We start from the raw sequence: 16180 nt of genomic DNA, 5'->3' as shown, positions 1-16180 counted from the left end.
AGCATCAAATGTTCATCAAATGTCCTTAAAAGTCTCTGTTTTCATTCCTGGTAACACATTTTAACACGCCATGTATCTTTGTGATTTTAGCTGATAGATCTGTTTGTGCATCTCTCGGCATTCTATTCCTTAAAATCTCTTTCTCTCTGTTGTGACCCAAGCCCAAGTACGTAGTAGTAGATGCAATCAGTTCAAAAACAAACAGACTTTCTTAGAACAGCTGAGAATTAAACTCATTCTCAGCTTCGTCCAAACTAAATCAAAGCAAATTCTTCATAACTCAATTCTTCAGTCTTATCACCAACCTTGGTCTAATTCGGCAAACTGCCAAAGGCTTTTCTTGGCAAAAGTTCAAAAGCAGAAGACGCCGACAAGAAATAAATGCAGCAAGACAAAAAGCAAGACTATCAACGTTGCTTTCCGGCAAACTGAGACACTGATGCCGGGCTCCTTTTAAACCTTATGGAAGGGGCCAATTATCTCTTGGCCCTTCCCCCGAGGTGACCTCTCTGCTTGAGTTGCTCCTGCCTCTTGGCAACTCTTCTCATTCGGGCATTAGGGACAAGTTCTCCCAGTTCCTCCTCCTCCTCCTTGCTACTCTCAGCCTCTGGAGGCTCTGGAGTCCGCACCTCACTCTCACTTCTCTCAGGCCCTGGAGGCTCTGGGGTCCACAGCCCATTTCTCGATGGCCCTGGCCTCGCCACCGCCTCATCACTGTCCGATTCCGCCACCAGCACCGTAGGCTGCAGAAGGACCACAACAGGTTTGAGGGAAATTGCCAAGCTCTTTCCTTACTTTCCAGATTGCAAAGGGAGCCACGGAGGACGAGCGGCGAGAATGGAATCTTCCGGAGAGTGCGCGTTTCTCTTGGCTTCCAAATTCCAAAGAGACTCTAGAAGGTAGCATTTGAAAACCCAGATCTTGTAAAGACCCTTCGGCTTTTTGTTTTATTTTTTTTTATAAATAATTTTTATTGTAGTTTTTCTTTTCCATAACTCTAATACATAGTCAAACAGACAGTATTATTTTTATGTGCTTTGGATTAACAGTTCAAGTAAAATCTACATTATACACATATATGTATAATGCGCTATATATGCGCTCCCATAGGGAGGGTCTCCTCAGGGTGCCGTCGGTCAGACAATATCGAGTGGCGACCCCCAGGGGGAGGGCCTTCTTTGTGGGGGCTCCTGCCCTCTGGAACGAGCTGCCTCCAGGGATACGCCAACTCCCTGACCTCCGGACCTTCCGATGCGAGTTAAAGACATTCTTGTTTCATCGCGCAGGGCTGGCTTAATATAGTTTTAATGGGGTTTTTTTATTAAAGTTTTTAGTTTCTTAGCCAAATTGAATTAGTTTTTAAAAAATGTTTTTAATTTTTGTGATTCCTTGTTTTACTAACCCTAACCCTAACCCCCCGCTCATGCATGCATGGCCCCCCACACGCACCCCGTGCAAGCACAGCAGAGACCTAAAGACCAGCTGGCCGGCGGGATGCGCACACACATGTGCAACGGAGCTGAACTGGGGCAATGGCTCCTGTGCCATCAGAGAAGGCGCTATGTGCCACCTCTGGCACGTGTGCCATAGGTTTGCCATCACGGACCTATACCATTTTTCCCAAACTGCATTATATTCCGAGTCGTCTTTTTCTTTTAATTCTAAGGTTAGTTTATTCATTTCAGCACATTCAAATATTTTCTGGATAATTACTTACCTCTGGTGGTAAGTTATGTTCCTTCCAATATTGCGAGAACACAATTCTTGCTGCTGTTAGTATATGTAGGATCATCAGAAACTTATTTTTTTATCGAATTTAATTTTTAATATTCCCAGGAGAAATGTTTCTGGATTTAACTCAGTTTGGCAATTTATTAAATCTTGTAGCCAAACCTGTATTTTGGTCCAATACTTTATCACTTCGGGGCATAAACACCAGGCATGAAAGAAGGTAACTTAGTGCTGGTTGCATTTCCAGCACTTGGGGCTTAGGTTTGGGTACATTTTAGCTAGCTTTGCTCTGGCCAGCAAGGAAGACACTGACTATAAACCTAAATAAATACCATTTAATGTCATTAATATAATATTCTTAAGACAAATTGCTGTTACAGAATCAAAGCATATAAAAATGACACTACTAGTATTAGTCAACCTGGTCCCTACCTCCCACTAGGCAGCAAGGTTGGAGACCCCTGTATTAGAGCCACCTGATCTTCAGGAGAGAAGAGGGAACCTCCATCTAACGGATGTCTCTTTGCCTTGCAGAAGACTGCTTTGATGTCACTCGGGAGGCTATGACCCATTTGGGTATTGACAGTTTCACCCAGAATAATGTTTTTAAGGTCAGTTAAACCTTGGCTCAATAGCAGTTGGATTGATTGATTATTGATTGATTGAGAGGATTTGTCAGGCCACCTAATCAGCACATCTTGATCAGGGGCGATATTCAATATTTTTTACTACCAGTTCTGTGGGCGTGGCTCGGTGACCGTGGCAGGGGAAGGATACTGCAAAATCCCCATTCCCTCTCCACTCCTGGGGCAAGGACATTGCAAAATCCCCATTCCCTCCCCACTCCTAGGGGAAGGACATTGCAAAATCCTCATTCCCTCCCCACTCCTGGGGGAAGGACATTGCAAAATCCCCATTCCCTCCCCACTCCTAGGGGAAGGACATTGCAAAATCCCCATTCCCTCCCCACTCCTGGGGCAAGGACATTGCAGAATCTCCATTCCCTCCCCATTCCCTCCCCACTCCTGGGGCAAGGATATTGCAGAATCTCCATTCCCTCCCCACTCCTGGGGCAAGGACATTACAAAATCCCCATTCCCTCCCCATTCCTGGGGGAAGGACATTGCAAAATCCCCATTCCCTCCCCATTCCTGGGGGAAGGACATTACAAAATCCCCATTCCCTCCCCACTCCTCGGGGAAGGACATTACAAAATCCCCATTCCCACCCCACTCCTGGGGAAAGGATATTGCAAAATCTCCATTCCCACCCCACTCTGGGGCCAGCCAGAGGTGGTAGTTGCCGGTTCTCCACACTACTCAAAATTTCCGCTACCGGTTCTCCAAAACCTGTCAGAACTTGCTGGATTTCACCCCCTGGTATTGATCTCTGAGAGTGATTTAGCATATCCTGAATTTCAACAGCTTGGCTTCATGCCATTTTTGTCTGTGTTTTTTGGGTTTCTTTTCAAATCTTCCGCTGGTCAGTTTCCAGTAAACTCAATTTCTGAGTATGGATCCTTGTTCATCCCGAAAACATCACCCATGCAGAATACAGAGAAACCAACCAGTTCGCCATCTCTGTTTGTTACAGATACTAGCTGGTCTTCTCCATTTGGGCAATATTCAATTCTGCGAGTCAGAAGATGAGGCACAGCTTTGTGAGCTGGAAGACCTGGCCAAAGGTGAGCTGCCAATCCTCCAATCTCAAAACAATCTAGTTTCAGCTTTGCTAAATTGTGGTTTAAACCAGGGGTCTCCAAACCTTGGCAACTTTAAGCCTGGTGGACTTCAATTTCCAGAATACCCGCTGGCTGGGGTATTCTGGGAGTTGAAGTCCACCAGGCTTAAAGTTGCCAAGGTTGGAGACCCCTGGTTTAAATTATGGCTGAAGATGGTGTTAAAACCAGCCTTTTGGATCTTATTCAGCAAAATACAGGTAGTCCTTTTTTTTTTTAAATTTGCATTTATATCCCGCCCTTCTCCGAAGACTCAGGGTGGCTTACACTATGTTAGCAATGGTCTTCATCCATTTGTATATTATATACAAAGTCAACTTTTATTGCCCCCAACAATCTGGGTCCTCATTTTACCTACCTTATAAAGGATGGAAGGCTGAGTCAACCCTGGGCCTGGTGGGACTTGAACCTGCAATAATTGCAAGCAGCTGCTGTTAATAACAGACTGTCTTAGCAGTCTGCGCCACTCAAGGACCCTTGACTCACAACAGGTTTTTTTTTAATTTATTTATTTTTGTCACAACAGTATACACAAACATCGTCATATATAAAAACAACACATCATGAAAGAAAAATATATATATATAAGTAAAAGTATGCAACAGCTATGTTAATTTGATATAATGAAGGGAACAATAGGACAGGAACGGTAGGCACTTTTGTGCTCTTGTGCACGCCCCTTATAGTCCTCTTAGGAATGGGGTGAGGTCAATAGTAGACCGTTTTTGGTTGAAGATTTTGGGATTTTGAGTAGAGACTATGGAGTCAGGTAATGAGTTCCAAGCATTAACAACTCTGTTACAGAAGTCATGTTTTCTGCAATCAAGTTTGAAGCGGTTGACATTAAGTTTAAATCTATTGTTTGCTCTTGTATTATTGCGATTGAAGCTGAAGTAGTCTTTTACAGGAAGGATTACTTCATTTATGAAGTAATGAATGAACTAAATGAAGTTCATTTAGTGACCGTTCAAAGTTAACAACGGCACTGAAAAAAAGTGACTTACAACCATTTTTCACACTTATGACCATTGCAGCATCCCAGAACCCTATGGTCATGTGATTTACCTTCGGATGTTTGACAGCTGACTCAGATTTATGACCGTTGCAGCATCCCGGAGTCCTTCTGACAAGCAAAGTCAATGGGGAAACCAGCTTCACTTAACAACTGCGTTACTAACTTAAGAACTGCAGTGTTCTTAAGTTAGTAACTTCATTTAATAAATGTGGTGAGAAAAGTCATTAAATGGAGCAAACTCACTTAACAAATTTCTCACTTTACAACATAAATTTTGGGCTCAGTAGTGTGTCAGCTGTGGAAGCCATATTAGGCCGGAAGCTTCTGTGCTGCCACTTTCTCATGTGTGGGGAAAGTAGCGGGGGGGGGTTAGTAGAGGGGATGTCTTTAGACAGAATAGCATTCTTCCTGTCGGTCAACGTCAGGCTGATCCTGCATCTGGAGGAGGAGCGGTCGGAGGGCTGACTCGAGATGCGATTGGAGCATGTGATCGACTGAGGAGTCGGGATAGTTTTGGGGGTTTTGACTTACTGAGGGAAAACCTGGACCTCTCAGATTCGGGTTTTCCCAGATGTGCCAGTTTACCTATCCTAGTAAATGGAACTTTGGAAAATGCTTGCTGGAGAGTTTTTACTTGGAGTTGGCAGTTATTCTGGAATGTTGACATAGTGGTCATAAGTTGAGGACTAACTGTATAATGTAGGAACCCAGTCGGTTATCCAACAGATCTTTGTATCTGCATAAATTGTGTGTGTGTGTGTGTGTGTGTGTGTGTGTAATTGCTGACTTAGAAAATTTCAGGATGATAGTTGTTTTCCCAATTCATATTTCTGAACTGCCCATAGATAGAATAGAATAGAATAGAATTTTTTATTGGCCAGATGTGATTGGACACACAAGGAATTTGTCTTGGTGCATATGTTCTCAGTGTACATAAAAGAAAAGATACGTTCAAAATAGAATAGAATAGAATAGAATAGAATAGAATAGAATAGAATAGAATAGAATAGAATAGAATAGAATAGAATAGAATAGAATTTTTTATTGGCCAGGTGTGATTGGACACACAAGGAATTTGTCTTGGTGCATATGCTCTCAGTGTACATAAAAGAAAAGATACGTTCATCAAGGTACAACATTTACAACACAAATGATGGTCTTAGGGTACAATTTAACACTTAATGAAGCAACACTTAATGGTAATCATAGGGTACAATAAGCAATCAGGAACAATCAATATCAATATAAATCATAAGGATTACCAGCAAGAAAGTTACAGTCATAAGTGGAAAGAGATCAATATATTCTCTCCTAAGCTTTATACTGTAGAGCAGAAATTTAGCCAGGCTATTTTAAGAATATAGTGGCTGACCTTTTTTTGTTTTTTTTAATGATTCTTTTAAAACAAGGCTTTGCAGAGACTGCTTCCCGGCTTTTAAGTGTGCCTGGGGAGCAGTTGTTGGACACACTCAGAATCCGGACGATAACCGCTGGGAGACAACGGCAGGTGTTCCGGAAGCCTTGTCTCAAGGCAGAGTGTGAAACAAGGAGGGACTGTCTGGCCAAGGTGATTTATGCCAGGTAAGTCCTTGTACCAGCATGGAATTATGGGAACTGAAGTCCATACATTTTCAAGTTGCCAAGGTTGAAAAAACATTCCCTCGGATACTTCATAAAAGCATCAAATGTTCATCAAATGTCCTTAAAAGTCTCTGTTTTCATTCCTGGTAACACATTTTAACACGCCATGTATCTTTGTGATTTTAGCTGATAGATCTGTTTGTGCATCTCTCGGCATTCTATTCCTTAAAATCTCTTTCTCTCTGTTGTGACCCAAGCCCAAGTACGTAGTAGTAGATGCAATCAGTTCAAAAACAAACAGACTTTCTTAGAACAGCTGAGAATTAAACTCATTCTCAGCTTCGTCCAAACTAAATCAAAGCAAATTCTTCATAACTCAATTCTTCAGTCTTATCACCAACCTTGGTCTAATTCGGCAAACTGCCAAAGGCTTTTCTTGGCAAAAGTTCAAAAGCAGAAGACGCCGACAAGAAATAAATGCAGCAAGACAAAAAGCAAGACTATCAACGTTGTTTTCCGGCAAAGAGCCCAAACACCGTTGCTGGTCTTTTAAGCCTTATGGGAGGGGCCAATCATCTCTCGGCCCTACTCCCGAGTTGTCCTCTTTGCTTTAGCTGCTCTTGCCTTCTGGCAGCTCTTCTCATGCGTGCATTAGGAACAGGCTCCTCCTGTTCCTCTGCCTCACTACTGTCAGCCTCTGGAGGCTCCGGAGTCCGCACCTCACTCTCTGATGGCCCCAGCCCCACCTCAGCCTCCAACCCAGAGCCCTCATCCAGGCCTTCCCTAGCATCCAGGACTGGCCCATGTTCTTCCTCAGCCTCATCGCTGTCCGACTCGGTTGCCAGCTCCGCAGGCTGCTGGCGGACCACAACATTCTCCTTGAGGCCCTCCCGCCCCCCGGAGGATAAGCTAACCTGGAAGGAAAAGCATAACTTTCATGAGTGATTAGCTTTGGATTGGGTCTTCAGTCCTCTTTATGACACACAGCTACATCTCAGTATTTGTGTTTCCAGCTTCTTTGTTGCTATGTAAAAGCATATCTGCTTCTGGCTGATTAGAGTGACACAGTTTTCCATCTTTCTTGCAGGATCTTTGACTGGCTGGTGTCTGTGATCAACGAAAGCATCTGTGCCTCAAATTCTGTGTGGAATAACTTCATAGGTAATATTTGGGGCCATCTTGGATACATAACTACTGGCAGAAATAGTTAGAATCTGCATTAAATAATTTTCTGTGCATTAAACCTTCCGCAGTCTGGGAATCGTCCCGTTTCTTTCAGGGTGCTGATTACTATATTTACAGCTTTAAATGGTTTGGGATGAGGCTACAGGTAATCCTCAATTTACGACCACAATTGAGCCCAGAATTTCTGTTGCTAAGCAAGGCAGTTGTTAAGTGAGTTTCCCCCCCATTTTACAACATTTTGTTTTGCCACAGTTGTCAAGGGAACCGCTGCGGTTGTTAAGTGAAACATGTGGTCATTAAGAGACCCTGGCTTCCCCCATTGACTTTACTTCACCTCCAGGTCTACTCGATGTTTACGGTTTTGAATCTTTTGTGGAAAACCACTTGGAACAGCTCTGCATCAACTACGCCAATGAGAAACTACAGCAGCATTTTGTCGGCCATTTTCTAAAGGCTCAACAGGTAAAATACTTTGCCGGTTAATTCTTCTGCAAGTATCAGTGGTTGTGTCCCTGGGTCTTTGGACAAATTAAAATCATCTTCTCCCTCCTCTCTTTATTTTCCTGTGACTTTGATTTCCCTCAGGAAGAATATACTGAGGAAGGTCTTGAATGGTCTTTCGTAAACTACCAAGATAATCAACCCTGTCTGGACGCCATCGAAGGGAATCCTGTTAGCATTTTCTCCTTGCTCAATGAGGTGGGTCCAAAGCTTCCCTTTCTTCCTTTTCAAATAAAGTCCATTCAATCATAATCAGAGTCTCTGCGTTCCAGAAAAAAAAAACCCAAGTAAAAAAAACTCCAAGTAAAAACTCTCCAAAAAAACTCCAAGTAAAAACTCTGAATCAAGCATCTTTCAAAGTTCTATTTACTAGAATAAGTAAACTGGCACATCTGGGAAAATCCGAATTTGAAAAGTCTGGGTTTTCCCTCAGTAAATCAAAAGCTCCCAAACCACCCTGACTCCTCTGCCGATCATATGCTCCAATCGCCATCCGTCCCATCTCGAGACGGCACTCTGACCGCTCCTCCTCCAGCTGCAGGATCGGCCTGACTTTGACCGACAGGAAGAATGCTATTATGTCTAAAGACACCCCCTCTACTAAATCCCCCCTTCCTACTTTCCCCACACATGAGAAGGTGGCAGCACGGAAGCTTCCGGAAGAAGAAAAAGAAGAAGAAGAAGAAGAAGAGGAGGAGGAGGAGGAGGAGGAAGAAGAAATAGTAGTAGTAGTAGTAGTAGTAGTAGTAGTAGTGGTACGACTTGGAAGAAGAAGAAGAAGTAGTAGTAGTAGTAGTAGTAGTAGTAGTAGTAGTAGTAGTAGTGGAACAACTTGCCTGAAGAAGTTGTGAGTGCTCCAACACTGGAATTTTTTAAGAAAATTTTGGATAACCATCTGTCTGAGATGGTGTAGGGTTTCCTGCCAGGGCAGGGGGTTGGACTAGAAGGCCTCCAAGGTCCCTTCCAACTCTGTTGTTATTAGAAGAAGGAGGAGGAGGAGAAGGAGAGTCAGCGTTCCAGAAAAAAACCCCCAACTCCAAGTAAAAACTCTGAAGCAAGCATCTTTTTCAAAGTTCTATTTACTAGGATAGGTAAACTGGCACATCTGGGGAAAACCCGAATCTGAGAAGTCCGGGTTTTCCCTCAGTAAATCAAAGCCCCCAAAACCATCCCCTGACTCCTCAGTCGATCACGTGCTCCAATCCCCATCCGTCCCATCTTGAGACGGCGCTCCGACCGCTCCTCCTCCAGATGCAGGATCGGCCTGACCTTGACCGACAGGAAGAATGCTATTATGTCTAAAGACAACCCCTCTACTAAATCCCCCCTCCTACTTTCCCACGCATGAGAAGGTGGCAGCACGGAAGCTTCCGTCCTAATATGGCTTCCAAAGCTGACACGGAGCTATCCAAAGCGGAAGAGGCTAAATTGGCATTGTAAGGCAATACCAATGTAATGCAAGACATAAGGGGAAAAAGGAATAAAGGCATAAAAGAATGCCCAATTTAAAGACCACAGCATTTGTCCCAAAGGTGCTTTTTCAAGAGACTTTCTTTGTTTTTCCTTGAAGATGTTTTGCTTCTCATCCAAGCAGCTGCTTCAGCTCTGAATGGAGCAGGGGTCTCCAATCTTGGCAACTTTAAGACTTGTGGGCTTCAACTCCCAGCAAAGCTGGCTGAGGAATTCTGGGAGTTGAAGTCCACAAGTCTTAAAGTTGTCAAGGTTGGAGACCCCTGGACTGAAGGGTGTGGAATGGAAGGGTTTATATTCATTGAAGACAGCTGGTCGTTTGCATCCTTTTTAGAGAGTCGTTGAAGCCACCTGGAGGTTTATCTGTGTCCTCAGAGTCACCTGTGTGGTACAAATGGGTGTGGAGACTTCTTGGAACTGCCGAAAGGATTGTGTTGTAAACAGGAGATGGGTGGTATCATATCCCTCCCCCTTTATTGAGAGGGGGCTGTTTTCCTGCATGAAAACTCGTGACTCCAGTGCATGGGTATCACTCTGTCTTCTGGCTCTATGGACAGGGTTCAAACTTAAGAGACGCCCCCTTTGTAGACCTCCCACTTTCAACTCTGTCCTGAGCTCATGAGGACGTTTTCTGCGTTTACTCCTGTGTGTTTGGATTTAGCAGGAGTTGGAGTTTGGAAATTTGTGCTGTTCTCTTTGAAATGGCATCAACTGAGTAAGTAAATGAAGCTATCTTTGTTTAGGCGTTTGAGGTTTTTATTAATATGAGTTTTCTTGGAGCCTCTATGAAAATGTAGAAGCTGAGTGGAATGAGCGAACCTTATTTAAGTGTTTGATGACTTTAATTACAAGGCTGAGGATCGTTAAAGTGTGTGTGTGTGGAGAGCAGCGGGGGAAACTACAAACAGTAACACTGCTATTATTTGGAGCTGCAAGGAAAGTTTATTTTGTTTGTCTCCATTTTAACTTGTTTGTACCTGGAGCACATGGTGTGAGTACCGGGAGATTTAAATCAAGCTGCTGATTCCACGTGGTTACTCCTTTGGGGGAGAATCAGAGCAGCGGGGAAACTACAAACAGTAACACTGCTATTATTTGGAGCTGCAAGGAAAGTTTATTTTTGTTTGTCTCCATTTTAACTTGTTTGTACCTGGAGCACATGGTGTGAGTACCGGAGATTTAAATCAAGCTGCTGATTCCACGTGGTTACTCCTTTGGGGAGAATCAGAGCAGCAGGGGAAACTACTAACAGTAACTCTGCTATTATTTGGAGCTGCAAGGAAAGTTTATTTTGTTTGTCTCCATTTTAACTTATTTGTACCTGGAGCACATGGTGTGAGTACCGGGAGATTTAAATCAAGCTGCTGATTCCACGTGGTTACTCCTTTGGGGGAGAATCAGAGCAGCGGGGGAAGTTTGAGAACACATTGCCTCCATTTTATTTATTTTTGTTTTGTTTTTTAAAACTCTTTCATTAAAAAAAATAAAAAAATAAAATGATAATAATAATAATAATAATAAAGAATAAATAAACAAATAAAAATTAAATAATAATAATACCAAAAAAATAAAAAAAATAAAAATAAAAAAATAAAAATAAAAAATAAAAATTGAACTGAAGAAAGAGAAAAGAGGCTGTCATGGGGTTTCGGTGATCGGCCCTCCAGTACAGCATAGGCCTTTGGAGTAAAGAAGTGAAGAGGCCTGATTTAGCCTGAGGCAGCCGTTTCCAGGCTGCATGGCTTGAGAGTTTTGAGCAGGCGTTCTGACCTGCAGAGGGAAAGGACCAACAGTTTAGGGAATTAACCCTTGTAATGCTGCTGAGTTCTAAAGATGGTAACTGGTTATTGAGGCTTGTACATTGACATGTATATGTATAACATAGAATTTGTTATGATAACAACAATAATAAATAATAATAATAATAATAATAATAATAATAAATTTAAATTCGGGGAATTATAAAAGGTGCTTACTTATATGTAATTTTATTTCTATATGTGTTCTAGAAATATGGCGTCGGATACCTCACTTAGTGACCAGATGGAGGTCACTGATGCTTCTCAACCTCAGAGAGCTGCCACTGAAGGCTCGAAGAGCCGTTGTCATAAGACAAGGATGGCAGTTCGGAAGCAGCTGCAAAACTTAGAGCAAAAGCCTTGGCGCTTAAAAGGCCCACTAAAGCGCAGGAGAAGGCGGAAAAATGCCGCCAGAAGGCTCTGGAAAGACAGGTACAGAGGAACACCAACAAGGCCACTAAGTCCACATTTATTAGGGATCAGGTACAGCCTATGGAGAAAGATCCAATGGTGGAACCGGATCCTTCTTCCAGTTTTCTGGCCAGGGCCCTGTCGCCCCAGCCATCAGGGAGCGGCTCCAATACAGGGAGGCCCAGTTCTACACCTATCAACTTGGTAGCATCACAAGGGGATAGGCAGACCATAGACCAGGTGACAGAAATGCCTGAGTTAGTGCGGAAATGGATTGTGGAGGCGGTTCACCGGGAACTTGAGGCAGGCAAAAGTCGTAACAGGCAATCTGTTCTGGGGGCGGAAGCCCAGTCACAGGATAGGATCAGGTAGAAACAGAACCAGCAGACGGACACATGGGGTCGCGTTCTGACAGCACTGATTCGCCTTCAGAGGCGGAGAGTTCCCCATCCATGGAGGATGAACAATGGGACCAGGAATTGTCTGAGGAGGAAGGTTTTTTACCGGAGCAGCCCATGTTTAAAGGGCTGTTCAGGCCTCATCTTTTTAAGGCCTTGTTGAGTAAAGCTAAGGCGGTTACTAAACAGGGACTCCTAGGGGAACAAGGCGCCTGTCCAGAGCAGGACCCTGCAGACATGCTTTTTTCTGAACCAACGGTGGAGACGGAGACAGTTCCTGCTCCTCAATTATTTCTAGATATGATTAAGAAACAGTGGGAAGCCCCGGCCGCATTACCGAACATGTCCTCCCTTGAGAGACGGTTTTTTAACACGGCTTCTGACCTGATGGAACTCCTGAGAGTGCCTGAGGTGGATGACCCGGTTTTGGCCCTGGCTTCCTCTTCGGCCACCTTGGTTGAACCTGAGGAAGTTTTGAAGCCAGAGGATCGGAAGTTGGAGCAGGCCCTCACGAAGACGCATCAGGCGGCAGCCTGGGGTATAAGGGCGCCACAGCAGCATCCTTCTTCAGCAGGGCCGTCCTCCTGTGGCTTAAACAAATGCAGGAGAAAGTGCCGGTGACCGATCTGAGGACTCATCAGGATTTCAACAAGATAGTGGCAGCTGTGGAATACACAGCGGATGCCACTATGTCCTCCGCGAAATATGTGGCAAAGTCGATTGCATCCTCGGTCACAGCACGGAGGTTTCTTTGGTTAAAAAATTGGCAGGCAGACACAAAGCGCAGATGGCGATTGGCCTCTGTGCCATTTAAAGGTGCAAAGTTGTTTGGTGAGGCTTTGGAGCCCGTGTTGACGGAAACTAAGGGGAAGAAGAAGGTGTTGACTGCCTTGTCAAGGAGAGGGGATACAAGGTTTTCCCCCTCCTTTCGGAAGTCTTATTTTCGTCCCTATTGGGGGTCGGCCTTTGGCAGATATCAGAGAGGTTTCAAACACAGGGAGGTCAGTGGGGCCACTATCATCACTCAGAGGAGGGGTCCTCTGACAAAGGCAGGTCCCGCGGTCAGTCACGGCGTCCTTTTCGGAGGAGGGGCAACCACTCCTTCCGCAGACACCGCTGACGGCAGGCATCAGGCTCCCATTGGTGGCCATCTAGGGCTATTCGCCGACCAATGGGAGAAAACCACCTCCGATCTATGGATAAGGGAGACCATTTCATCAGGTCTCTCACTAGAATTTCTTGCACCCCCTCCGACGGTCTTATTTCGATGTCCCAGGTCTCGAGATACGGCAAAAAGAGAGATCATGGACACTGCGGTTCAGCACTTGCTGAACATCGGAGCGGTGGAGCCCGTTCCGGTTCACGAACAATGGAGTGGTTATTACTCAATGTTGTTCGTCATCCAGAAGGCCTTGGGGGGGCTGCGACCAATTCTCAACCTGAAAGGATTGAAAAGGTATGTGAAGTATCGGAGGTTCAAGATGCACTCCCTGCGGTCAATCCTTACGAATGTCCGGAAGGGGGACTTCTTGACCTCCATAGACCTTACGGAGGCATACCTTCATGTTCCGATAAATCGGAAGCACAGGAGGTTCCTGAGGTTCTTTTACGACGGCAAGCATTTACAGTACCGAGCGCTTCCATTCGGCCTTGCCTCGGCCCCCAGGGTTTTACGAAGATCCTGGCGGCGTTAGGAGCGCTTCTCAGGGCTCGTCCAATACGGATTCAGGCCTACCTGGACGATATTTTGGTGCAGTCAGTCTCTCACAGACAGGCAATAGAAGATTTGAGGGAGACGATACTTTGTCTGCAGACTCATGGTTTCTCCATAAACATGGGAAAGAGTCACGTCATTCCCACGAACCGGCTGTTACATTTAGGGGCAGTAATAGATACGCTGAAGGGTCAAGTTTTCCTGTCCCCAGACAGACTTCAGAGCATCAAGGACCTGGTAGTGCAGATTCGCTCACAGAGGAGAGTTCCACTGGCATTACTCTCATCTCTGCTGGGCAAGATGATTTCCTGCATAGAGGTGGTCCCATGGGCAAGGTTTCATGCAAGGCCTCTACAATGGTTCATGTTACCGTTTCAGAGGTCAGGCAGGGACACGTCGCAGTTCAAGGTCAGGGTCCCGGGAGACGTTCTAATGTCTCTACGCTGGTGGAAGTCCAGGAACATGGAAAGGGGCTGCCATTTTTTGGAACAGGACCGCATCACGGTGACAACGGACGCCAGTCTGATAGGCTGGGGGGCTCATTGTCAGGACCAGGTGATCCAGGGCTCTTGGTCAAGGGGGGAGACAAAGAAGAGCATAAATTGGCTGGAGCTGAGAGCGGCCAGGTTAGTGCTCAGACATTTCAGGCACTGTTTGAGGGATCGACATGTGCTTCTCCTGACAGACAACATCACAGTGAAGGCCCACATCAACAGGCAGGGAGGCACTCGATCCAGGGGGCTCATGGCGGAGGCGGATCGCCTTTGTCGCTGGGCCGAGCGCAATGTGATTTCCATCAGGGCGGAACACATTGCCGGGATAGACAATGTCAGAGCAGATTGGTTGAGCAGGGCACCTCTGGATCCTGCAGAATGGAGACTGGATCCGGAGTTATTCAAGGAGATTGTGAGGCGATTCGGACAGCCGGTCATCGATCTCTTCGCATCTCCAGCGAACCATCAACTTCCTCGGTATTTCTCCAGGTCCCCAGCGCCAGGGGCGGAAGGGGTAAACGCCCTCCGTCTTCCTTGGCCCAGGGGTCTACTATATGCCTTCCCTCCGATGGCTATCCTTCCTCGGGTAATTGGTCGGATTCTGCAGACCAGGGCACAGGTCATTCTGGTGGCACCATACTGGCCCAGAAGGCCGTGGTTCGTGGATCTAGTACGTCTGTCGGTCGCCGCACCATGGAGGATTCCACCCGACAGGGTGTCTCTCAGTCAGGGACCGGTTCATCACCTGGGTCCCCAGTGGTTGCACTTGACCGCGTGGCTGTTGAGCGGAGACTGCTAGAAAGACGGAAATTTCCCTCAGATGTGATAACGACAATGTAGGCGGCCAGACGACGGTCTACTACACGAATTTATGACTCCACTTGGAGAACCTTTGTGATTTGGTGCACTGGTAGGAGTATTCAGCCAACCAAGGTAAAGGTTCCACAGTTGTTGCAGTTTTTGCAGGCTGGGTTGAAGAAAGGGCTGGCACCAGGGACGTTACGCAGGCAGGTGGCAGCGATAGCGTCAGTGTTAGGTTCTGCGGGTAGGTGGTCGGTGACAAAGGACTCAGAGATAAAGAGGTTTTTGAGGGCGGCGACCAACCTGAGACCGGCAGTGGTTCACTGTTATCCCACCTGGGACCTTCAGAAGGTTTTGCAGGCACTTTGCAAGGCTCCCTTTGAACCGATTAGGACAGTTCACATCAGTTTTTTGACTTACAAGACACTGTTTTTGGTAGCCATCACATCGGCCCGCAGGATTTCAGAACTGGCCGCACTCTCAGTGCGAGAAGACTTGTGTGTGTTCCACTCCGATAGAGTGGTTTTGCGTTTGGACCCAACCTTTGTGCCGAAGGTCAACTCCTGGTTCCATCGGGCCCAGGAGTTGGTTCTTCCGGATTTTTGTCCTAATCCATCACACGCAAAGGAACGTGTGTGGCACACTCTGGATGTCAGACGGGCTCTGAGGGTTTACATCAAAAGAACTAGGGCTTTCCGATGGACAGAGGCACTTTTTGTGTCATTCCAACCATCCACCATGGGACAGAAGCTTTCCGCTTCGGCGGTGGGCAGGTTACTTAGAGCCACCATAGCCAGAGCCTACGAGGCTCAGGCTTTACCAAGGCCTAAGGCTATTACGGCACATTCAACGAGGAGTGCGGCCACATCGGCCCATGGGCCACACAAGCGTCGGTGGAGGAGATTTGCAGGGCAGCGACCTGGTCAACTCCGTCACCTTTTATACGTCATTATCGGATTGACGCATATGCATCGGCTGAGGCGGCCTTTGGTCGGAGAGTACTACAACGTGTGGTAGAGACGCCTGAAGGAGATGACCAGACGGCTTCCCACCCATGAGGACTGACAGCTTGGGTAAGTCCCATGCACTGGAGTCACGAGTTCTCATGCAGGAAAATGGGTGTTGGTCTTACCTGATACACCCCTTTTCTGATGAGAAGGAGTGACTCCAGCCCCACCCTAATGAAAGGGTCTGGTTAGGGAGGTGTCCGTGGGGTGTTACAGGTACATTATTCGGAACCCTCGTCGAACATCGTTGAAAGTGGGAGGTCTATAAAGGGGGCGTCTCTTAAGTTTGAACCCTGTCCATAGAGCCAGAAGACAGAATGATACCCATGCACTGG

General features: G+C 45.9%; 2 protein-coding genes across 3 annotated transcripts in view; both read left to right on the top strand.

Moving 5' to 3' along the window:
• Positions 1-16180, top strand: part of MYO19 (myosin XIX) — a 75044-nt gene that overhangs the window by 30609 nt on the left and 28255 nt on the right. Inside the window, exons 12-14 of the mRNA XM_058164162.1 lie at positions 7153-7226; positions 7591-7712; positions 7836-7949. Coding sequence (XP_058020145.1) covers positions 7153-7226; positions 7591-7712; positions 7836-7949 — 310 coding nt within the window. The remainder of the gene's footprint in view (positions 1-7152; positions 7227-7590; positions 7713-7835; positions 7950-16180) is intronic.
• On the top strand, positions 11257-16173 carry LOC131188700 (uncharacterized). Of its 2 annotated transcripts, XM_058164152.1 has the most exons (3): positions 11257-12333; positions 12435-15911; positions 16149-16173. In XM_058164152.1, the coding sequence occupies exons 1-2, from the start codon at positions 11827-11829 to the stop codon at positions 13521-13523; spliced, it is 1596 nt and encodes a 531-aa protein (XP_058020135.1). In that variant the 5' UTR covers positions 11257-11826; the 3' UTR covers positions 13524-15911; positions 16149-16173. The 2 variants fall into 2 exon arrangements, with proteins under 2 accessions (XP_058020135.1, XP_058020134.1); XM_058164151.1 differs by lacking the exon at positions 11257-12333 and having other exon boundaries at positions 12384-15911; positions 16149-16171.

The sequence above is a fragment of the Ahaetulla prasina genome, chromosome 1, assembly GCF_028640845.1.
Source record: "Ahaetulla prasina isolate Xishuangbanna chromosome 1, ASM2864084v1, whole genome shotgun sequence".
NCBI classification, from domain to species: domain Eukaryota; kingdom Metazoa; phylum Chordata; class Lepidosauria; order Squamata; family Colubridae; genus Ahaetulla; species Ahaetulla prasina.
Note: the sequence above shows the minus strand (reverse complement) of the source record. Positions and strands in the feature narration are given on the sequence as shown.

Excerpts from the sequence above, each read along its gene's own strand:
- LOC131188700 (XM_058164151.1), top strand. The coding sequence starts at position 13,001 with ATGGGAGAAAACCACCTCCGATCTATGGATAAGGGAGACCATTTCATC.